Source organism: Macadamia integrifolia, chromosome 3, assembly GCF_013358625.1.
Source record: "Macadamia integrifolia cultivar HAES 741 chromosome 3, SCU_Mint_v3, whole genome shotgun sequence".
NCBI lineage: Eukaryota > Viridiplantae > Streptophyta > Magnoliopsida > Proteales > Proteaceae > Macadamia > Macadamia integrifolia.
Window position 1 is genome coordinate 32741997 of NC_056559.1, and position 24852 is coordinate 32766848.

Consider the following 24852-nt stretch of genomic DNA (forward strand, 5'->3'; position numbering starts at 1 on the left):
CCCCCCCCCCCCCCCCCTCTTTCCCCCATAAATGACCAAGTGATTCTATAATAACACAACCAGCACCAAACGAAAGCGGTGCACAAAAACCGGCACGGATTAACAAATGTGAGGACAGAAATGTCCATCATCAGATTGAAAAGGCATTAGCATGTGCATTAGTCCAAGACGCACATGAACTGTGCTAAAGTGTTTAATTGTAGAGGCCCTTTTGAGATCGAAAATCGAAAGTTCCTCATTCAAAATGCAAATCAACTAAGTGATGCGGATCCAGATTCCAAGGATTGAAATTGGATCGCTTAGGGCCCACAAGAATGATGAAATATCTCAATTTAAAGGTTGAGGGGTAATTTTGCAAATTCAGGAATATTCAAGCACTTAAAAAAGATGAAAATAGGTACAAGGGTTAAACTGAAATTAAAAAAAAAAAATGGTAAAAGAGGGGTATTCTGGAATTTAAGTTCAAACTAGAGATAATTAGAAACAAACTTTAGAAAGAAGTGGGCTTTGTGAAAATAACAAAAGATCTGACCTCATGTGAAATTTCAGCAAGTGTTTTAGTTGCAAATAAAGGGTGTTCATCTTCAACCTAAGGTCTCGACAGAGAACAGAACCAGCGGTAACCAAAACTTGTTGGGTATCAATTCTCAGCCACAACTCTACAGTTCAAGCTGGGGCATCATACAAAAAGTCGTAGCAGCATCTAGATTCAGGCACCAACTCCCAACTCCTACATGAATCGATCAACAACCTGATGGAATCTGATCTGGCGGAAGATAGGGTTCAACCCAGTTGCAGATCTGAGTTCCTACCACAGAAAAGGCGAGATGACCTGAGGTTCAGAGAGGGTGATTCGCCTAAATATAGGCTGCCTTCGACTCAAATCTTAGGGTCAACCGATTGGAGAAAGGACTTCTATGAAGCTTCCTCTAAAATATGGTACTGTCGCCCAGAACAGAGTATCTCAGATCAGGTAAAATAAACGGCAAGAAATAATAAAGGCTTAGGAAGAAGAGAAGAAATAAAGTAGAGGATAAGAAGGAAAAAGAAAATAAGAAGAGAGAAAAATCAAAAACGAGAGAGATGGGGGTCACGGTAGTCCATATTCAGCCAAGCAAAACATTCAATTTTTTTTCAAAAAAACTTTAAATATAAAAATTGAACTTCTTCATCGTTTACATGTCCAATATAAAGGAAAAAAAATCAAACAACTAATGGAAACTACTTGAAAGGAAACTATTCTAAAATTGGAAGTTAACTAATTTAAAAAGAAATTATTTCTAAAACAATAGAAAATCAAATCAAAAGATTTTTTTTTTTTCTAAGTCCATCGTGCAACTGCATCAGCTCTCCCGGTCTTAAAAGAACTCAACTCCGTTGAGTTAGGTCGTGATGAGGTGGCACATATTTCGAAACAGAAGATGGGAACATAACTCCAAGAGGAAGGAGAGTAGGATGACATGTCACTGGAGCAGGAGTCAGTCGACGACGTGGCATGTCGGATAATGTATGTGTCCTCATTAAGTACATACAACCTCCTTACTTCACCTTGATGGTGTTCCGTGCGCCATCGTAGAGAATGCCTGCATGTCGTTGCCAAGGTCGCCCTAGAAGAATGTCACAGTGTGCCAGTGGGGTGACCAAGCAAGTCACATGGTACTGTATCAGCCCAAACTGTAAGTGTACTCGAACAACTGCAGTGGCCTCTTCTCGAGCTGTGGGTCCAAAACCTCGCACGTGAATCTTCTTGGAAAGCTGCTTCTGTGGAAGGTTGTGTGCTTGAACAAATTCAACAGATATAAAATTTTCTTCTGCCCCAGTATCAACAACTGCATGAACATCAGTAAGGTCAGAGCCGTGCAGGAGAGTACCCTTCTGTCTGAAGAGAGGAGCCCTATCAACTAGTCTATTCGAAAATAATGAAAGGCTAGCTGAATGAGCTACTACATCCTCATCTTCATCATCGAAAACATCATCGTCCTCGAGGGGATAAGGATATAAATGAGATTCATCTTCACTCTTCTCTGTCGGCTGCTTCTCTACTACGTTCACAGAACGAGTCCTGTTGGGACACTTGTTGGAATAGTGACCCTTCTCGCCACAACTATGGCATATGATATTCTTCACCCTAAGACTATCCTTGTTGAACTCTGACCTTTTTTCTTCAACTCTGCAAGCTTCAAGCTTCTTTTCCTCCATGCGTGGTGGAGGTCTATAAACTAAAGAAGTCTTAAGCATACCCTTCCAATAAATGGACTTCTCTTCAGTTGTCTTGGTATGAGCTGCTGCCACATCAACAGACCTGAAATCAGTGTTAGCCAGCTCAAGTCAAATCTCAGTACTTAACCCACTGATATATCGCATCACCCGTTGTTGGTCTGTTTCCTGAAGTCGACACCTTGAAGACAGTTTGTGGAATTCGAGGGGGTAGGAATCCACATCTTTGTTCCCTTATTGCAAGTTAAGTAATTTATGGAATATTACCTTTTCATAATTAAGAGGAACCAATTTTTCAGTTAGGATCTGCTTCATGACCTCCCAATTGGTAACGGGTCCAAGTCTTTTGACACACGTTGCATGTAGTACATCATCCCACCATGAACATGTATACCCAATAAACTTGGTTATGATGAGTTCACACTTCTTCATGTCTGGAAGAGACTTATACCAAAAATTCTCTCCACTTTGGTAAGCCAATCAAGAAATTCCTCAGGTCCCTTTTCACCACTGAACTCAGGAATCTCAACTTTAATGTCATAATCTCTGTCAGAAAATTACCGGGTAATATCCTGGGGAACAACTGGATCAACTTGCTGCCTCTGAGGTGTATCTTCGATCCGTAAAGTGTTGAGCTGAGGAGGTAATGTAGAGGATCCTTCTTCAGCTCGTTTATCAGACCTCTTCATAAAGGCAATCATCTCTTCCATAAACTTGTCAAACTTGGCTTCAGTCCTCTCAAGCCTAGCATCAGTATTCTGTTGGTTCTCGACTAACTCGTGATACAATTTGTGCAACTCAGCATTGGTGATGTGACCTGTCATGATTAAAAAATTGCAAGAAAATTTGCTCTGATACCACTTGATGCGGATCCAGATTCCAAGGACTGAAATTGGATCGCTTATGGCTCACAAGAATGATGAAATATCTCAATTTAAAGGTTGAGGGGTAATTTTGCAAATTCAGGAATATTCAAGCACTTAAAAAAGATGAAAATAGGTACAAGAGTTAAACTGAAATTAAAAATAAAAAGTAAAGAGGGGTATTCTGGAATTTAAGTTCAAACTAGAGATAATTAGAAACAAACTTTAAAAAGAAGTGGGCTTTGTGAAAATAACAAAAGATCTGACCTCATGTGAAATTTCAGCAAGTGTTTTAGTTGCAAATAAAGGGTGTTCATCTTCAACCTAAGGTCTCGACAGAGAATAGAACCAACGGTAACCCAAACTTGTTGGGTATCAATTCTCAGCCACAACTCTACAGTTCAAGCTGGGGCATCATACAAGAAGTCGTAGCAGCATCTAGATTCAAGCACCAACTCCCAACCCCCACAGGAATCGATCAACAACCTGATGGAATCTGATCTGGCGGAAGATAGGGTTCAGCCCAATTGCAGATTTGAGTTCCTACCACAGAAAAGGCGAGATGACCTGAGGTTCAGAGAGGGTGATTTGCCTAAGTATAGGCTGCTTTCGACTCAAATCTTAGGTCAACCGACTGGAGAAAGGACTTCTGTGAAGCTTCCTCTAAAATATGGTATTGTCGCCCAGAACAGAGTATCTCAGATCAGGTAAAATAAACGGAAGGAAATAATAAAGGCTTACGAAGAAGAGAAGAAATAAAGTAGTAGAGGATAAGAAGGAAAAAGAAAATAAGAAGAGAGAAAAATCAGAAACGAGAGAGATGGGGGTCACGGCAGTCCATATTCAGCCAAGCAAAACATTCAATTTTTTTTTCAAAAAAACTTCAAATCTAAAAACTGAACTTCTTCATCGTTTACATGTCTAATATAAAGGAAGAAAAATCAAACAATTAATGAAAACTACTTGAAAGGAAACTATTCTAAAATTAGAAGCTAACTAATTTAAAAAGAAATTATTTCTAAAACAATAGAAAATCAAATCAAAAGATATTTTTTTTTCTAAGTCCATCGTGCAACTGCATCACTAAGAGGTTAGAAGCTTACCCAAACATGGTGCAATGAACCTTGTCTATTCTACATAAGAATCTCAATGAAAAGTTAAAAACTAGTAACTTGAAAACAATGCCCAAATTTCAAACAGGTTTTTATTTGAAGAAAATTTTAACCTGTACAAATAGTAGAATTCAGTAACACTGAAAAGGATAAGCCAGCCAATGAAAAGAACACGTACAACCAAGAGAAAAAAAAATGAGTGGGAACATAAAAAGAACGAGATTCTAATCCCCACCACTGGCAGGAAAACTAGTATGGTTTACTATCAAAATGAAAGTAGTTCACTGAACGGGAACTTGTGTAATTTGGAAATTGGGTTGGATTTTGTTCTTCAAGAAGTTATTATAGGGTGATTGTTTAAATAAATTACTTGGATGTCTAATTCTGCTAACACATGGAGAGCAGGGACTCTCGTGCTTTCTTTTTTTAGTTGGGGGGGGGGGGGGGGGGGAGAACAATAATTCAATTGTGTTAGAGGCCATCTCATTCAAACTCTCTCTCTCCTCCTAACATGTGGCCCATTCCATCCCACACCGCTGGCATGACAAGTCAGAGGATCAGTCATTGACCCAGCTAACTTTTGGCATGGGAGATATGCCCCTCATATTGCGATCCTGTCATGTCCACCATGATGTAGATAACTCACAAAAGTGGGCTTATTTTAGTGGATATAGCCTTGGCCCCTTGAGTTGAGTTACATATGTGTTGGGCCTTCCATTTGAATCTGATCATTCTCCCTTACTGGTGCATCCATGAGTCTCCGTTGAACGTGGCCATACCACCTCAGATGGCTCTCGTGGAGCTTGTCCTTGATTGGGGAAACTCCCAAATCAGCTCTTTCTCTCTCCTAGTTTTACCACACATCTATCTCAACATCTTCATCTCTGCTACACCAAATTTATCTATATTACTCTTCTTGATTGCCCAACATTCTGCCCCATATATCATAGTTGGTCTTACAATTGTCCTATAGAATTTTCCATTAAGCTTTACATGAATAATGTCTGTCACACAACACTCCAAATGCACCTCTCCACTTCATTCATCCTAGTTTAATTCTCTGGGAAACATCATCCTTTTTATCACCCTCCTTGTTTATGGTTGACCCCAAATATCTAAAACAATCACTTTGTGATATCTCTAGCTCCTCATGTTTCACCACTTCGTAATCCGTCTTAGTTTTAAACTATCGAAAATCAATAAGTCAATTCATCCGATATCTAAAACAATGACTTTGTGATATCTCTGGCTCCTCAAGTTTCACCACTCCGTTATCCATCCTAGTTTAGACTATCGATAATCAATAAGTCAATTCATCCATTGATTCTGTTCTGAACCTGTAAAAGCCTGCTATCGATTTCTGGCTTCTGCAATTACTATCTGAATTTTCAGTTTCCTAATTCTAGTTAGATTCTTCCATAACTTGAAATCTGTTTGCCAGATTGATATCATCTTTTTGCAGTCTTGTTCTACCAACTGATTGAGGACCTCCCACAGACATGAGGCTCACGAGTAGTCAATCATTAGAATCCCGTCTTTTTCATTCAAAAGATCCTTGTTCTCTCACAGCGAATCCAATGGAACCATCATCATACCAATTATCATTACAATGATCAACTTCCCCCATTATTATATCTATTCTTAGCATAAAGTCATTGCAAGTACTACGGCCCCAATCATAGTTGCTATGGAGATGATTTGGCTAGAAGGTGGAACTAAACAAAAAATTACAACATAGACCAAAAATGAACTTTTACCATGGAATAAAGGTGAAGGCCAATCCTTACCTAACCTAGTCAGGTAAGGATGAAGCTTGCCTAAACTTGGGGAGCAAGGGCAACATTAAAGCCGTTTCCCAACCCTATCATCCCTGTTTACACCCCCATGCAAATAGGACAGACGGTTACTGCCAGAACCCTTTCGGCTGTGGCTCTGGCATAGGAAATCTTCTCTGCAGGACTAATTGGAGTTGAGTCCCATAAATCATCATCTTATGTGGTGTAATCAAACCCTATCATCCCTGTTTACACCCCCATGCAAATGGGGCAGACGGTTACTGCCAGAACCCTTTCGGCTGTGGCATAGGAAATCTTCTCTGCAGGACTAATTGGAGTTGAGTCCCATAAATCATCATCTTATGTGGTGTATGATTACAGTAGACCATTTTGTCACACATGTCAACAACAGAATGATTTACAAAAAAATACCACAGGCTCCTGAATGATAGGTTGATACCACTATGATAAGTTGTATCATAAAGTTGCAATTTGCCAACTTTATATGGTCAGGTATCAAAGTTTTCATTATAATGGTTTTATGTGCATGGGAGGTATTTACATCCAAGTATGATAATCATACCTATGTTGCAGGAAGGGCTAGCATTGTAAGAAACTCTCTCTCTGTTCTATTAGTGAACACAGTAGGTTAACTCACTATGTTACTAATTGAAAAATGTTCCACAATTTGATAAATGAAGGCATAGAATCCTAAGCAAATAAAAAACAAAACTGTTAAAAGTTTTAGATTCAACTTGTAAAATCAGGCTGCAGGATTAAATACACAGTTGTCAAAGCGCTAGGTGACCCAAGGCATTGGAGGGGGTCAAAAACTAAGGCAACACCAACAAGGCAGCCTGACTAAGCGACAAAGGCACCCATCCAAAAAAAGAGCCCGGATGCCTAGGCGACGCTTTGACAAATGTGAAAATAAGGAATCATGTCGAGTAATTAAAAAAAAGATATAAATCACAACAAAGCTGGATGGAAGGCTGCTATAATACCATTACAGACAATGGAAAGTGATGCACACCTTTGTCTGTACAAAATGTTCTAAACCCAACATATGAGTTCCTATTTGATGACACTTTCACATGGTCCTGAGGTATCTGGATTGCTTGAGAACTTGAGCTGTATATAACACTTGAGACACACAATAAGCAGGGGAAAGCAGGACAAGAATGAATAAATGAATAAGAAAACTAATCACTGTTTTAATAGTTTCAAAACTAGAAAAAATGTACAATGCTACAAGGAAGAATATGATTAGAGGCTAACCGATATTATTCCTTAGAGATTATTCCATCATCCTAGGTACCATTTCATGAAAATAGAACTCAACTCAATTCAACTCAGCCTTATCCCAACTAAATGGGGTTGGTTACATGAATCCTTTTTCTTCAATCACTGTATTTGAAGAAATACTTGTTAATAGTCCTAAGCTATGCAAGTCTTATCTCACCACTTCTCCAAGAGTCATTTTCAGCCTACCCCTTGCTCTTTTAACTCCTTCAATCTGAATCAAATCACCCCTCCACAATGGAGCATTCAAAGGCCTCCGTTGCCCATATCCATGCCACCTCAAATGACTCTCTCGCAACTTATAATGTATTAGAGCTACTATTAAATTAGGTTTAATTTGCTCATTCCTTATTTTATATTTCTAGTTTTACCACGCATCCATCTCAACCGTTTGATAACGTTCCTAGAAACATGTTTCTGCGTTGTTCTATGCCATGAAAAGGAAAAATAACCTTAAAAGCATTTGATAAATCCGTTTTGCTCCACCCGTTTTTAGAAACGTAAATAGAAATTTATGGCAATTTATGATACAAAAAAGGGGAACGGCGAAACATGTTATACTTGTTTCGCTGCTTTTAGAAACAAGTTGAGGCCAAAATATTAGGGAAATGCCCGATAAAAAATCAATTAAAAGGCAACTCGTTTATCAAACACCAAAAAATCCTTGAAGGTAGTCTTTGATGCCATTGTCGGTGTTGTAGATCTCGGGGCGGAAGACCCAAGAATCAAATTTATCAAACACCAAAAAATCTGTTTCTGTTCTCAGAAACATGAAAAATTATTTCTGCTATTTTTAGACACAGAAACAACAGAAACGTTATTAAATGATGCCTTAGTTTGTTTATATGTTGTTTCTTCACTGCTCACATTCAGCTCCATACATCATTTTTGTTCGTATAATTATCCTATAAAATTTTCCTCAAAGTTTTTTAGGAAATACGTTGATCACACAACACTCCGAACACACCCCTCCACTTCATCCACCCTATTCTAATTCTTTGTGAAATATCATCCTCTATTTCTCCTTCTTTATCCATGACTGAATCTAGATACCTAAAATTTTCGCTTCGCGCAATCTCCCTATCATCAATTATTAGCACCCTATTTTAAGTCCTATTGTTACTGTAGTTACGCACCGTATACTTTGTTTTTATTCTACTTATCTTAGAACTTTTTAATTCCAAAATTGATCTCTATAATTCCAACCTCGCGTTTATCCCTACTTTTGTTTCATCCACGAAAACAAAAGAACAATATTCAGCTGGCAACCACATAGTCTGCCTTCTATAATCGTTAAAAGCAATTAACATCTTATGTAACAACGTATGGTGATAAAACAGGGAATGAGGCATTTGATACAGTTCCTGATTAATATGAATTGGACAAGAGCACGCAATACACCAAAATTGCTCAAAATTACTAGATTTAGTAGTAAAAGGTCTCAGAGAAAACATAATGGTCCAGTATCTGCTTATAGATGTGTATACTATTTCCCTAAGCTGGGGCACTTTCAGAGTTAAAAAGATTGTAATCCATCCTCAAATAGCTTAAAGTAGTATGCCCATCATTCTAAACCCAGAAGGAGAAAAAAATTTAACTGGGTTGTTCCCTCTATGCTTATCTCTAGATCGAGCCATATTCAGCTGGTAGTAACCTTTCATCAATAAAGTTGACCCATGAATGTTACTCGCAGTTCATGAAACCAACTCACCCATCCAACAGTTACCCAAATAACTGACACCAGAAACAGGTCGATTCCAGTTTCCCTTACTAAGTAAACAACCCACCGTAAATCAATCCTGATACTTGCAGAGTGATCAACCAAAACATGTTCATAAGCAAAGAAATTAGAGAAAACATTTTACAATGAAGAATCGAAGTGGGTCAATGAAAAAAGTACCGTCCATAAGCTCTAATCAACAGGGTTTTGAAGAACGATGTTATTGGGACGACCTTATGAAATCAAAACAAGAAATCAAATCAGATAAAACTATTACGATAGAAATTTTGGGTCGGAGACTCGGAGGTGTCTCTGTCTTTGTTGTTTCTTACCTTGGGGTTGGAAGGAGAGTGAAGCCAAGCTTGCAACATCCGATTCATAGAACTGCGAAAGCGTTAATGATTAAAATAGAAAAAAAAAAAAAAAAAAAAATTGGGTGCCTCACTGTGCTTGGAGAAGCATTTCACGCTGACGAGAGTGATGTTAGAACGAACAGTCTCAATGCTTTGTCCCCCACTGGAAAGGTGTTTTTAAAAACGATAATGGATCATATGGCATATCGTGTCAAACGATGCGGTTTCGGTTATTCGGTCCAATTCTAATTTAATATAAGGTAAAATCAAAATCGCACCAAATAGAAATAAGCCGAAATTAAAATCGTTTTCATTATGTAGTGGATAAAGATATATGTAACTTTGTAACTTGTATACCATCAAAACGCGAATAATTAAATATAAAAATATATAATTAACTTATCAAACCACATTTTTTCTTAGTTTTGATAGATAGTTGTCAAATTAGTGAAACACATTAACACAATAACACCATTGGCGATGGTTAACCATCGGTTTTTGTGATTTTGAACTGATCCAAACCAGGAAAATGATATATAAAACCAAGATGAGATCATTTTTATATGGTGCGGCTTGGTTCAGTCATAAACGGTCAATTTCAACTCCAATAAGAGGTTTCGGTTACATCTTGACACCCTTAATTTAGCCTAGTATTAGAATTGTTTATCAAGTTAAAATTAATAAAAATTTTAGATGCACAGGCACAACCATATTTAGTTAAAAATGGGAACGGCATAAAATAAAAACATAATATGTGGGTTTTAAACGGGGCAAAATACCAAAAATTGACGATAAAAGTTATAAACGTGTAGGGGAAAAAATGAACAAAAAAAAAATGCAATACTCATTTAAATTGAAAAATTATTACATGAATACCTACATCTTGTGTTCAAAACAACAAAATTAATGTATATATATTTCTTTTTTGGGTGAAATTAATGCATATATATTTCACAACCCATTATAAGTTCTAAGAAATATCATCTTATATCATTCGACATCAATTTCAATTTCAAATTTATACACCATGACAAGGAGGTCTAATAGTCATCTCTCCATCCTTCCCATCTCCCCCCCCCCCACCACCAATTAGTACAAGAAGTATAATCTTTGTTAAGTTTGTGGGTGGAGTGGAAATTGACGAGATCTCTAAGATAAGAAAATTAATTAAAAAAAAAAATTTGACTTTGTTTTACATTTACTTTGTCTTGTAAATCTATTTATTTGTAATTCTTGTAATTATTTTTCTTATCTCGGAGATCTAAGAAATTGTCACTTTAATTAAATCATGTATACAGATCATATGTCCAATTGGAGAAAAAAGGGAGGTGGGAGTGGTTGTCATCCATGAAACAATGGATAACGATGTTTTCGAAATTCACAAGATTAAATTTGAATCATCTATTTTATAATATTTTTTAATCTTAACCATCTATTCTCACTTAGAGTTTGGAAAGTGCACAGTAATGTCTAAAGCACTGTACACATACATGGACTAAACAGAGGTTGTGCACTAATACAAAATAAGGTATCTGATTGAATTAAAATATGAAAATGACAAGGCTAATCTAGGTCACTTCCTCTCTATCCAATAGTCGGAATGGACAAATCATCTATGTGGTGGAATAGAAGTGTGGAATAGATGACTTGTGACATTTGAAAAATACCAAACCTTATGATAAAAATAAGGGGAAGGGATTTGTGTGCAGCTATGAACGAAACCTTTTGCCTAAAAACAATTTGTCAAAAAAAATTATTGTATTTCTCTCTCAGCTATTTCCTCCTACCCCCCCACCCCCCACCCACCACCCACCACCCACCACCCACCACCCAAAATACTCTATTTCTTGCCATATAAAACTATCTAAAGAGCGAGGCTAGCATTTCACTTTAGAGTTTCTGCTGGACCTTTGGATCACAAAAAATGGCCATTAATTTGATTGTAAGGACCAATTTACTAATTAGTTCTATCCAAAGAAAAGAAATTGAAATAGAGGTTGCAGGATATATCAAACAAAATATATGAGGTTCAGCACAGATGAGTAAGAACAAGTAGACAGTATTACCAAATCATCTGATATTGTCCATAACAATAGACTTTAATGGAGACCTCAGTCAACCCAATGCCCTTGGTTTGGAAACCTAGTCCACATTAATGGGCATCTATGTCAGAGGGGAAGAAGAATGCTGCATGGTCACCTGGCCCCTGCACCAGTGAGTGGGCCAATGAAGGGCTACACAGCGGCATCGACCAAGGGGGATTTTCATTTTGTAAAGGGTGGGCGGTCATTTCAGGGGGGCTGTGTCTGGACGCAGGGGCCACAGGACTAGTGACTGTTCTTTTCCCATATCAAATGGACACCTCATCAATGCTACTAGAGGGCAGAGGTACGACCATCAATTTACACGAGATAAAAAGAAGTCCACAGCAAGCAGAAGGCGGTGGGCGGACTAACCATATATCGGAAGGGTCTGCTGATTTGACAAACCACAGTAGTCTGAGGACATGGGAGTGATAGAAATCATCATTGTAAGGAATTTCAGACACTTCGTCTTATAGGGCAAAGATTTTATTCTATTTTTGTCAAATTCCTGTTACAATGAGCTCAAGAACAATGTTACCAAGTAAACAATGGATTTTCTCTCATGATGGATTTCTTCATGAAACCCAAATGATCACTTTTAAATAGCTTTTAGGATGTTCAACATTGTTTCTAGCTAATAAGGACACACTGTGTACCATCTTGGGGCGTATCTCCAGCAGTTGGGGGCAAGTTCCTTCTGGAGTAATCTTGGCGGACCTGTGCATGAGTCTCTGCCTCATGCTGAAACATCTTAACCAGCTCTTGGAGCTCCAACTTTTTCACTTGAACCTGTTCTTCAGTAATAGGTCCTTTCAACCCAAGGTAGAGTAACCCAACTCCAATTAGCACAACTCCTAGCAGGAAGAGTAAAGCTGTAAACAGACCAAATGCGTAGGGTGTATTATTAGCTCCAGGGATTCCATCTACATTGATCCCAAAGAGCCCTGTGAAGATAGAAAGAACAAGGCCACACCCACCAAAAACGGCCAAATTATGCGTAACACGGAGGCTTCTGTCCTGAATGTAATATCGACAGAACGAGTGAGGAGCTCATAATGTCAAAAATGTGAGAAAAAGGCATAATGAAATTAGCATGCAGATCCTCTAGTACGTGCATGTGGTGTCTTTGTGTTGCATGTATTTGTGGGCATGCACGCACCTGCAACCAAGCACGAACAGTGCTCTGCATCACATCTTGAATTGTAAATAAACGGCCACGTACTGCTTCTTGCTCCCCAATCATATCTCTAGTACTCTGTCTTATACCCTCTAGCAAGTTCCTAGCTGCAGTACCCCTCAAATGTTGGAGAAGTTCAAATACAATCTCCTCCCTTGCATGCAGCGACCATTTAACTCGAATCACCTGCCATTGTGGAAATTCATGATCCCATCTCAACAAATTCATGCTTTTCTTTAACGAAGGATCTAGTATAGCCATGAAATCAAATTTAAGCCTGTAGACCAGATATTTAGAATTCACTTTCAAGGAACAAATAAAAAATGATACTTGCCCAACCACTCAAGATATCACATTTGAAAAGGAAAAAACAATGTTGCAATATTATGCTAATAATCTTCTGCCCATACAAGCTCTTCTTCTGTTACGTGCACAAATAAGCGGGAGTAGTTAATTTTGAGATAGGTTTTAGTTGTTTAGAAATTTTCAATTATGTGTGAGCTATCGGTTATAGTAGGAATTATTAGAGAAGTGGTGTTAGTGGAGTAAGAGGTTGTAACTCTTTGTAACGGTTATCCTATCCTATTTAAGAGGAAGGACCAACAAAAAGTAGGGTAACGAATGAAATCCTAAATTATCTCTTGATCTTATCTTGAGAAGAGGTCGGCTACCTCACAATAAGCCAGGACGTCATGGCTTCGTCTATAAAGCCAACCCTATCTTTTTTCATGTTTCATTAATTTCTTGTATCTAAATCCCTCTCTTATCTTAATTTTCCTATTTTCTCTCTATGGAATCCCTGCATGGATCATCTTCATTCCCTCAATGAAAAGGTCTCAATACTTACTGTATAACAATCAATGTCTATCTTCTTGTAACTAACCAAAAACCAAACATTATATAAGATCACCGCAACCCATTGAAAATTGTAATCGAAGAATATTCAAAACCTTTTCTTATTATTCTTTACATGGTATCAGAGGTCCTCGTTACATTCCTGGATCACAAATGACGACCTCCCCCTCCTCCACATCTGCTGTTTCTTCTCTTCCCACCTCTCTGTGTTCCCCTTCCCTCCTTCACCAAGTATTCAACACCACCTCACTCTCAAACTCACTGCAGATAATTATCTTCTCTGGAAAACACAGCTCCTTCCTCTTCTTCGTAGTCATGACCTGCTGGGCTATATCGACAGTAAAAACTCTCCTTCACTGACTATCATTCCCAATGGCTCTACAACTGCCATTCCTAATCCCAAATGTTGTCACCAACCCCATTTAGCTGGGATAAGGCTGAATTGTTGTTCTTCTTCTTGTTGTTGATCGCAATAATTAATCAAAAAGGAAAATGGGGGGTGGGGGTGGGGGTGGGGGTGGAGAGAGGGGGGGTTCATATTAGTTTCTATGAAAAACAAATAATTTCCATAGTAGCAGGAAAAATTCATACCCAATGACATGAGGCAAAGAATATACCTGTCTTGATAACCTTCTGATTTCTTGGTTTAGAATTATACTGAAAAGATTCATGTCGTCATGGTTTCTCCTAATCATAAGTGACAATTAGTTTTTTCAAATGTAAACAATAGACAACAATAGAATCACTGCCAAATGAAAACTCTACAAATAGGTCAAAACAGTCGTAAGTAAGTGTACCTGTTCATAAATTTCAGCTCAACTTCATCTGCCTCCCCAAATATGGACTTGCGGAATAATCTAAATAAAATAAATAAATAAAGAATATAGAATTTCATGTTGCCACAGTTTTAGCAATAAAATCATGTACCACAATCTCAACTAAGTATTAGAAAATGTAGCACTTATGAAATCAAAACTGAAACAGGTCCCTGGTTTTAGGCTTTATTAGCTGGCAACACCTTTAATGAAAAGTTTCATAAATTTGCAGGGTTACTTTCATTTTGAGGATGCTAGTTTCATTTTGTATACTATATGTCCATAAAAAAGATGAAAAATAAAGGACTATCCCAATACTCATGAAATATGGGGATAAGAATTAACTGTATGAATGAAACCTATCAAAGTAAAAATTCTTCAATTAGTTTGGGTCATAAGCATAGTTCAAGATTTCACGAAATTTCATCGATTTCACAAAATTTATTTCGGTTTCGACATTTGTTAAAATGAAATATAGTGTGATAGTGAAGAAATACAAGATTTTGCTAAAATATATGCAAGGATTAAAGTATCGGTATCGGTCGTCGTATCGGTCGGTCAAAATTAAGATACGTATCGGAGGGTATCGTATCGTATCAGAGATACGCTAAGATACGCTAAAGATACGCACATAAATGGATAGGAAACACTTTTTTATACACATTTGCATAAAAAAATAGTTAAAAAAAAAGTTATATATAACATGTATTATGCATAAACAGTAAATTGAGAGTATCGCACTAAGAATCCAAGGTTTGTAATTGTCCCATAAATGTAAAATCCTTGTTCCCAACCTTGATTTCCACTTTAGTTAGAGAGAAAAATGGTTGGCAGCAACTTTGGAACAAAAACACCTCAAAAAATTATGTTTTTCTAAAAAATTACCCATTTTGGCCATTTTATGACCGTTTCGGTACGTATTGGTGTGTATCGGTCGATACATACCGATACGCACCGATACATACCGATACATACCAAAACGTACATTTCACTTCAATTTTGAATTTTTCATAGAGTATCGGTACGTATCGGTGAGTATCAGTGCGTATCGGTGGTGTATCAGTGCGTATCGGTGTGTATCGTAGGATACGTATCGATACATAAGGGTTTTAAAATTTTCATGATATGTATCGGTATGTATCGTGCCGATGCCTACCGATACGGATACGTATCGGCCGATACGGCACGATACGCACCGATACTTAAAACCATGAATATATGTATCATTTTGGCAAAATTTCAACCAAAACGATAATTTAGCTTTGTAATAAACACCATATTTCAAACAATTCAACCCATGTATCTAGTTTCACTGGTTTCGACAGGAAACCTTTATAAAACTGTGATATTTATGATTTTTTTTTTCAAATCACTCCCGAACAAATGTGGAACAAGTTGTTGAGCAGTAAAGGAATGCATTGGAAGTGACGATTTGCTGCATTGTTGGAGGACGTGTGCATGATTCAAAGTTGAAGGTACATCATTTTTCCTGAAAATTAATTTTTACAAAAATAGTGTAAAATCTCGCTTCGACAACAACAGCAACATTCTAGTGGTTTTGATCTGGCCCAGAACTCGATGTGGTACTTGGACTCAAGGATGGGCATAGGTATGACTTGCTAGTATTCTTGACTCCCATATATGACTCTTTGTAATGAACCATGTATGATGCATAACATTTGATAATTAAGAAATGACATAATTTTATGTATGTCTATCCATTCCCAATGTATATTTAAGTTGTTATAATTGAATTACGCTTGTTCTAATACTAAATTTTGTGTGGAATAGGCCATATTAGAGAATGTAGACAACAACGTCAACGTATACCACCAAACTAGAGTCCGAAGTCAAAATACCATTTTAGGTTTTTTTTTTTTTTTTTAAATCTAAGAGTTCCACTATGCTTAGAGGGGCCTAAATAGGTTTTCCTAGAAGTTTCAGGACCTAATTAATCCATTTGGGCCTTGAAACCATCCACCAAAACATGCAGAAGATTTTGACTGAAATTTTGGTGTTTTGTGAAATATTTTGGTTTCTAGCCTGGTTTCAACCATGCAAACCAGGCTAGAAACCGAAACCTAGAACTATGGTCATAAGATTGACACGAACAATTTTATCACCTATCATCCCATCGAGAGAGGTGGCAAGCCAGATGAGCTATTACTTCATGAACAGTTTTTGGAGCATTTATACCACCAGCAGCAAGAAGTTCCTGGAGCAAAGTACACCATCAAACAATAAACAGAGAATCAAGCAAAAACATGAAAAACAAAAATTCAAGCAGGCAAATTGAATATGACAAAATTCATCAGCAAGAATAAACCTGAACTTCGGTGATTCCTAACACATTTATGTTTGATGTAGATCCTTTTACGTGCAATGCAGTTATCAGAAAGTTTTGTGCTTGCCAAGATCTAAGTACAACCGGGATGTCATCCTCATCAACAGTAGGATCACCAGCTGATTGCCCCAATAGCTCAAATAATAGGCCTCCCGCAACCCTAACAGGGACCTGAATGAATAAAACTATTATCATGACTCCAACCCATCAAACACCATTAAGCAACACCAAGAGTAAAAAGCCATATTGGTTGTGCAGAACCTAAATCAAAACAATAAAATGGCAGATATTATGACTAGCTGCATTTGCACCACAATCTCTTAATGTATAGTACATCCCCAACGTTTTTTTACACCTACAGATCATCCAAAACTACATCCAAATATTCACTATATAAATTCTAATTATCGATTGACAGGTATAAAGATTAAAGAAGCAATTCACCTCATATAAAAGGTGCTTCATACGCTCACTAATCAACCGGCTTTCATCTCTCAAAGCAGTACTTATGGCAGGATGTAACCATTGAGCGTTACTCAACCATGTGTCAACGAATTTGTGACCTGCAGCAACATGACACCACCATGTAGGCCCTGCAGGTCGTTCCCAGTAAGGAGCTGCAACATCTGCAACGGTGAGGTCATCTTCATCATCTGTGAACTCAATTGGCTGCACGGCCCAGGTTGCATCAGCTTGCACTGTTTGGACAAGCTCAGAAATTCTAGACCAACCTATTGGTATCCATCGACTTTCTGGATATCTTTCCATGTTATGAAAACGACCTGAATGATAGTTCTCAGTATCTTTGTGGTCATCCAAAGGAAAAGTTTCACTAGCTCCAAACTCAACTAAGGATGCAGGCTCTAACAAGTTGCTACTGTTCCTCTTTGGGGTTGTAGCATCAGTCGATCTGTTTCTCAGTACATGCTTCTTCCAATCCTCACCTTCTATTTGTTGTGTGGACTGGATCCTTGGACCAGATTTTTTCCGACTTGTCTTCTTACACCCACGAACAAATTCAAAAGCACAAAGGAGTCCATCTGTCCAAAGTTCACTTCCAGGCATTACTTCTCTATTAAAGTGGTTCTTTTGATTCTCTGTTTTCTTCATCTTGTTGCATCCAGAATCTGAATGATTGTCAGACATGCTACTATTATTCTACTTCATCTATGCAAATCAAGAAAGGGCATCACTAGCCAACTCCAAAACGTTCATCGACTGGAAACTCAAGAATCGGTGATGTAAATTTTATCCTTCCAGCAGCAACTTATCGAACACAAGAATCTGGAAGAATTTCCTCAAGAAGGGTCTGTACAGAATTTTGTGTCTGCACTGCTTCCACAAGCTGCAATGCCAGGATATAGAAACGAAACATCAGCTTTGGCTTCACCTTAAACTGCAAAAGAAGCAAAGCTACTAAATCAGAATTATTCCCCAAATCAATTAATGAAAAATCCTTTTTCAATTCTCATTACTTTTTTTTTTTTTGAGGGGGGGGGGGTGGTGCTTGTGCTGGTATATCTGAATTTGAAAGATTTTTTGTGGTTTATAAGAACAGAAGATTGAATCTATCAATTGGGCACAAATAACTGAAATGCAATGCATAGCCAAAAGAAAAAAAAAAAGTTAGAAAATGCAGATAAAAAGGATAGATATCCATAGATATCGCTGTGGATTCAATCTAACAGCAGCATAGAATTCAGAATCCTACCCACAGAATAGGAGGGCTCACAAAACCAGTAGGTTAAATACCAAAAGTAACCCCCAGTCTACAAGTCTAGTCAGCCCCAAATTAACAGTATTATTAGGTCTCCCTAGGGTCTTCAATACCTCAAAAGTTGATCTCAATCAAACGGTAGGGTGGAGAGATAATGTAGATCACCAAAATAGTAACTAGGTTTCAGAATTAGTAACCTACCTGTAATTTCACATCAACACAGTAACCCTCCATCAAATTAACAACAGATTATCCACTCAATAATCCAATGGACAGATTGAGTAGACCAATGGAAACATAGAATATAGCAACTATAAAAAATAATAATAATAAATAAAAATAAAAATAAATAGAAACCAGCATAATTTCTCCAATCGCAGAGAAACCAGCAGATAATACATCAATACTAACCACAAATCGAAGGCAAAAATAAGATGTATCAGTACCCTTTCATGGTAGACCAACATGAACGGAAATAGCAGTCACAGAATTATTAACCAAGGAGTGGAATTAGAAAATTATAGAGGGCGGACCTTGGTGCAATGATAAGGTTGCTCCATTGTGACCAAGTAGTCACAGATTCTAGTCAGGAAAAAGCCTTTCTGTGAAGTGGGGATAAGGCTGCATACATTATGACCCTCCCCAAACCCCACAGTGGCAGAACCCTTGTGCACTGGGTACCCCCTTTTGGGGGGGATTAAAAAAAATATATATCAGGAGCAACCAAATCACCAGTCAGATCATGCCCATGCTTAAGTCAATGGAAGGATATGCATAATGGACCAACAATTCAAGATTAACCCTAAACAGATGGTCAGATGGATCAGTCAGAGCTCCTTTACAATTGTTGATCAGAAAATTCAGAACAGAAACTGTGGGCTTGTAGCAGTCTCACAGATGAACAGCAGAAAATAGAAAACTTCCATAGGTTTCACTCAACATCAAAAAAACAGTCTGCAACCAGAAACAGAACTGAAATAATTTCCTCTATTCAGAACCAGAAAAAAATATGGAAAAGGAGGAGAAGAAGAAGGGATATGACCAAGTCCTCTCACCTATGGCCTTGTATCCTCACCAAATGGTAGGTCTATCACAGCAACCCAGCATAAAGCCAAGCTTTCTTTTTAAACCTCATCAAATCGTCGGGTCTATTGTGGCAGTCCCCTCGTTTATTAATGACAACAATCAATTCTTCCCTTTGCATGGAGAGGGAGCTCTCTATAAAAATGGTAATTAAATAAAATGGAAACTAATCCTAATCTAAGATTACATCTCAAAATAGAAACAACTTCTAAATGGCAATTAAGAAACAGAAACTACCTAAGTAGTAGGTGGACTTATAAGATAATCCTACCTGGTTACAAAATATTGCAATCTAATTAAAATAGGAACTTATCTGTAGTAACAACCTACTACCAACATAACAACAACAACAACTCAGCCTTATCCCAACTTAATGGGGTCGACTACATGGATCCATACAAAACAAAACAGGAAAAAAAGTCCGAACAAAACAAATGGAAGGAAGAAATAAAAGGACGAGAAATGAGAAAGACAGATGAGAAGAGAGCAAGAGGAAAGAAGCACAGCCCAACAAGTCAAGATAGTCTTAGCTAGATGGGGTCGGCTACATGGATCTCTGCCTCCAATAGGCTCTATCCAAGGTCATACTTGGGACAAGAGTCACAAGACCAAGACTAAGCATTCCTCACCACTTCGCCTATGGTCATTTTAGGCCTGCCCTTAGCTCTTTTAGCTCCTTTAATCTGAATCCGATCAGTCCTCCTTACTAGGACGTCCTCATACCTCCTTTGAACATGGCCATACCACCTTAAACGACTTTCACAGAGCTTGTCATTGATCGGGGAAACTCCCAGATCCGCTTTAATATGTTCATTACATACTTTATCTTTCCTAGTTTGCCGTAAATCCATCTTAACATCCTCATCTCAGCTACACATAGCTTCTTTATATGACACTTCTTAACCTGCTAACAACATATGGTAATTAAAATAGAAAACAAATAAGAAAGAATATCTTATAAGAAACCCCCCATGCATGGACTGTATAATGTATAAGGTTGTGATGAGCATAACCCTGGCCCAAGGATTAAAGTATCGATATCGGTCATCGTATCGGTGGGCAAATTTAAGATACGAATCGGAGGGTATCGTATTGCATCGGATATATGCTAAAATATGCTAAAGATCAAGGATTAAAGTATCGGTATCAATCGCCGTATTGGTCAGCTAAATTTAAGATACGTACTGGAGGGTATCGTATCGGTAGAAGAGCTCAAATGGATAGAAGACTATGTGCATAAATAAAGAAGTCGAAACATTGAGCACCTATGGATGAAGTCCTACTGAAACCTTCTGTGATTTAAATTTACACAAAGAACAAGAGAAATGCTGATAATTAAACAACATTCTAATACAAAAAAATGTTACAAGCACACCAAGCCAATTTGAAATGGACCACTGGAATAACCAAAAAGAGCAATTGGTGTAAAGAAGCAGCACACATTCAAAAAGTACCACATGTGGCAAAGTAAACATAGAAAGCTGCATCAGCAAGGAATCTACACCAGTGAAAGAATTCTGTACAAGTGACAACTGGATGGAATTCAGTCGTGAAGGTGAAGGGAACTTCAACAAAAACCATTAGGGAGCTTTAAATAAATTTCTAGAAGTAGTGAAGCAAGGAATTAAGGTACCTCAAAATAGACAGATAAGTTGCTAGAAGTAGTTTGTGCCTCAAAATAGAAAGATAAGTTGATAGGATTAGTTTGTGTTTGTGCATGTGCTAGTGGTCCTAAAGTGTTTTTAGTTGCCTACTCTTTTAAATTTTCTACAGGATGAAGGATATTCAACTTGCATGAGGGTTCTGGTTAAGACTCAATCTAAGGATCTTCATATGGTTTGTCCAACTTTTCCAATCTTAATTGGTAAAAGAGCCTGGCCTAGAGATATTTGCTTCATAGCTTGACAGAGAAAACAGTTATCCATACCACAAAGAAAATGTTTTCCTTATTCCCTTACATAACAGGTAACCAAGTACACACTCGGGGATCAGATACTTCGTTTGATAAAAGTAGGAACGCATTTTAAATCACCCACCATCAACTAAAATCTACAGGAGTTCATTTAATGACCTACGTTCTGTCAGGTTGCAACTCCAGAGCCAAGTACAGATAGCAAATGATAAAATTGGTGTCTATTAGGTTTTCACATGATGCTGATGCTACATCCACTTAACCCCAAGGTACAATGGGTTGAGGATATTAAGTTGGAAGTTGCAACCTTCCAAATTGACAAAGAGGAAGTAAGAGAGACAAGAAAAGCAACTCCATATCAGCACTTAGAAGTGTATTAAAAATAAATGAAATTTGAACAAATTCTGTTTTGGGGATGATATTTTTGAACAGATTAATGTAATTGTATTTAAAATGAGGAAAGGATGCTGTCATAAACCAAAGGTCACCAGCTTTCTGATCATCTTTAAGGACCAGAAACTGATTAAGCATTTCAAGAAGAATTCATACCCACTGCAACTAAAAATAGTATAGTTAGGCTAAAATTTTATAAGCGCTTCCCTAAACTATAAATGGAGCAACTATAATCAAGTTTTTCAAGTTCCAAAACTTGTTCTCTCCCTTCATCCACAAGTTGTCTATTCAAGGGGGAAAAAGTGTCTATGCAGAAACCATTAACGAATGAAACAAACAAGCAAGTTCCAGTCTTTTCATTCAAATGAAAATCCAGAGAAGTAGGAACATCACAATGCGATGCTTGCACGGATGAACGACAAGCTTTTCAACGAACCCAATTCATCAAAAATAGAAAAGAAAAAAAAATAAAGAAAAAGAAGAAACCCATCGTACTAGAAATATCATCGAAACCAGAAGACGATCAGAAGCTAGAAGGCCCGGAACCCATCAACATAAAAGAAATTCTTACGTGACTGAGAGGGTCTAGACTCTAGAGTGTAGTCATTGAGTTGAGACTTTTCAGTTGAGATTTAAGAGCATAAGGTAAAGCGGTTACCTTTGAAAGCTTACTGGTGACAAATCTCGCTCTCCGAATGGCTTAAGAATTAAGAAAGATATCAGTCACCCTCAAGCCTACTTATCACAGTTTCACAGGCAGCAGCTCTTTTAAGTCCTGAAATATGCGAAAACCCAGATGTGCAAACAGGAGAGAGAGAGAGAGAGAGAGAGAGAATGGCAGCCTTTGTAATTTTATAAAGGGTTAGATATTCTAGAGATATCTGTGGTCTTCATATATGTGGCAAATCGAATTTGGTTCCATTCTTATGGAATTAATTCAACTCTCCTCCTTTCATGTCAAGTTTCAATTAAATTTATATTTATTAAATGATAAATAAAAAAATTTTAAAATTTAATTAGATCAAGTTTTCTTTTAATCACGAACCATGGCTATGGGAGGGAGAAGGTAATTTCAACTTCCTCTAATAAGAGGATGTTTTAGGACTCTAGAATGGTGATTGAACCCTACCCTTTGGGGGTAAAAAATCATTTTTTTCAAAATTTTAATACTACTAAAGATTTGCATGGACAAGTGGAAGAGTACATGATTGATTTCAAGCTGAAATTTTATTTGTGAACCTCCGTTTACCCCTTCCAAAAAAAAAATTGTCCAATCACCTTTCCACGCAACTCAACTAGTATGATATATCAAATCTTTTACTGTATGATCCAGTTTGCATCTTTGAATTAGACCAAGGTCATTAGATTTGCACCTTTCAAATTTAATGTTTGAAATTGATGGTAAATGTGTTTGAATTTGAATTATGGGTAAATATTTTCTATCTGGAGTGGCCCCTATGCCGAGGGCCATAGTAATTATTACTCATGCTTGTATATGTGGTGCAAGGTTCGTTCCCAGACATAGAACTTTGGATTCATATCCTCTCTAGCAGTGCTAGGCATTAAAAGCGTATTCAACAGTAGTATGCTCCCAGTCATTAGAAGTGGCTAGAACCGCTAGACACCCAACATGGCTGGAGAGGACCTAATTCTAAGAACTTTACCACTTGAATCATATACTGAAATATTTCCCTTTTGTTCATCAATCACAATCAGCATTAGGGTTTAAAAGAACTGAATTGAGATCAAAATTGGATTTAATCGGATTAAAATCAGCCAAAATATTGCCATAACCATAAAAATTCAATGCATATCGATTGATCTGGATCAGCTGGAATCGGCTAATTTGGATTGGCTAAAATCAACTGAACCAATCAATTCGATCCTATTCTTAAGACTCTGCTTGCAATGCTGAAAAAGGAAAACTATTAGCCGGTCAAGTCTCTTGAAAAGGCATTTTTTTTCTCCAAAAATAATTTGGTCTCTTGAGATTCCCCTGTAGTATGATTTCTTTTTTTCTTAAAAGTGATTTTTAAGTGATATTTATCATGATATTCACCAGCCTCCCCCTCCCCCTCCCCCTCTTGGACCATAAGATAGAAGGCTTGATCTGAGAGATACAACACCAAGAAGCTATACAAGAATTAATCGTGGTGCTTGTAGATCAACTTTACTCTGTCCAAATGCTTCCTGATTCACACTCTTCGTGATCTGTAATTAAAAAAGCAATGGCTGAACTGATTTACAATCACACTCTCTCTCTCTCTCTCTCTCTCTCTCTCTCTCTCTCTCTGAAAATACCTGAGACTATATATATGGAGACTTGATTTCTATAGTGCTAGAAACTTCTTTAGAAAATTAAATGCTGGGAATTAATTACAATCTTATACTTTTAAATGTAAAAATAATAGAGTTCATTTTATGGTTATAGAAAACCCAACTTTTTGGAAAAGTTTTTAATAGCAAGTTAGACATTGATTTTCTTCTATTTGCTGGCCTCTTTCCTAATATGTAAGTTATATTCGGTTGTTTTCAAAATTTGTCAATGTATTTTTGGACCTCGCACATGTGGAAAGTCTTGTGCATTAGATATGTCATTTTTTAAGATTAAGAGTATCAATACAATTGATTTTTAAAAGATTGAAACAAAAACCAACTGTTTAAATTTCATTTACAGCAGCTACTCCACACATGATTGAGCAAGATGCTGCTCCCCCTCTACTCTGCCACACAAGAAGACAAATTTATAGAGATGGGAAACCCCTTGGGGGTCATTTACAATTGTTTACTTGAAAGACATGCATGATTGGCAAGGTGGATCCTAAACCTATTCTAGACCCAAAGCTAGAGTCTTGTTCTTTCATTATCATAATCAGAAGGATTATTCCATGATCCCCTCCCCTTTGTTTTTTTCTCTTACAACCAAAGAGAAACCACCCATAAGCATCATAGTAATTATTCCATCTCTCTTTTATTTTCTGTACTTGAAGAAAAAAAGAGCAAAAACTACATAAATATTCTGATTTGCCAATTTTTTTGGCATTCTCTAATATTTTAAATCATTCATACAACAGTTTAGATCGTTAATACATTTTGGGTGTTTTAAAGGGCATGCTTGATCCAAAGGTAA

General features: G+C 37.3%; 2 protein-coding genes across 7 annotated transcripts in view; both read right to left on the minus strand.

The window, feature by feature from the left end:
• LOC122074761 (pterin-4-alpha-carbinolamine dehydratase 2, mitochondrial) overlaps nucleotides 1–9507 on the minus strand; it is a 12320-nt gene extending 2813 nt beyond the window's left edge. The window contains exons 1-4 of one of the 2 annotated variants that reach the window (XM_042639721.1): nucleotides 9435–9507; nucleotides 9322–9373; nucleotides 9170–9222; nucleotides 7001–7110 (exon numbers count right to left, since the gene is read on the minus strand). In XM_042639721.1, coding sequence (XP_042495655.1) covers nucleotides 7001–7110; nucleotides 9170–9222; nucleotides 9322–9373; nucleotides 9435–9451 — 232 coding nt within the window. In that variant the 5' untranslated portion in view covers nucleotides 9452–9507. The remainder of the gene's footprint in view (nucleotides 1–7000; nucleotides 7111–9169; nucleotides 9223–9321; nucleotides 9374–9434) is intronic. The other variant, XM_042639722.1, reaches the window with a different exon arrangement.
• A 2389-nt stretch (nucleotides 9508–11896) lies between these two features.
• On the minus strand, nucleotides 11897–22583 carry LOC122074683. 5 transcript variants are annotated; one of them, XM_042639625.1, is made up of 8 exons: nucleotides 22381–22583; nucleotides 17062–17962; nucleotides 16600–16788; nucleotides 16397–16488; nucleotides 14256–14315; nucleotides 14076–14145; nucleotides 12586–12789; nucleotides 11897–12443 (listed from the first exon to the last, which is right to left on the minus strand). In XM_042639625.1, the coding sequence occupies exons 2-8, from the start codon at nucleotides 17761–17763 to the stop codon at nucleotides 12057–12059; spliced, it is 1704 nt and encodes a 567-aa protein (XP_042495559.1). In that variant the 5' UTR covers nucleotides 17764–17962; nucleotides 22381–22583; the 3' UTR covers nucleotides 11897–12056. The 5 variants fall into 5 exon arrangements, with proteins under 5 accessions (XP_042495559.1, XP_042495557.1, XP_042495558.1 ...); XM_042639623.1 differs by having other exon boundaries at nucleotides 17062–18013; XM_042639624.1 differs by lacking the exon at nucleotides 22381–22583 and adding an exon at nucleotides 22294–22362 and having other exon boundaries at nucleotides 17062–18013.
• Nucleotides 22584–24852: the final 2269 nt, after the last annotated feature.

Coding starts and splice junctions, on each gene's coding strand:
- LOC122074683 (XM_042639625.1), bottom strand. CDS start 17,763: ATGTCTGACAATCATTCAGATTCTGGATGCAACAAGATGAAGAAAACA. Junction 16,789..17,061: donor TGAAGCACCTTTTATATGAG/GTGAATTGCTTC, acceptor TTATTCATTCAG/GTCCCTGTTAGGGTTGCGGG. Junction 14,316..16,396: donor CTCTCTCGATGGGATGATAG/GTGATAAAATTG, acceptor TATTTTATTTAG/ATTATTCCGCAAGTCCATAT.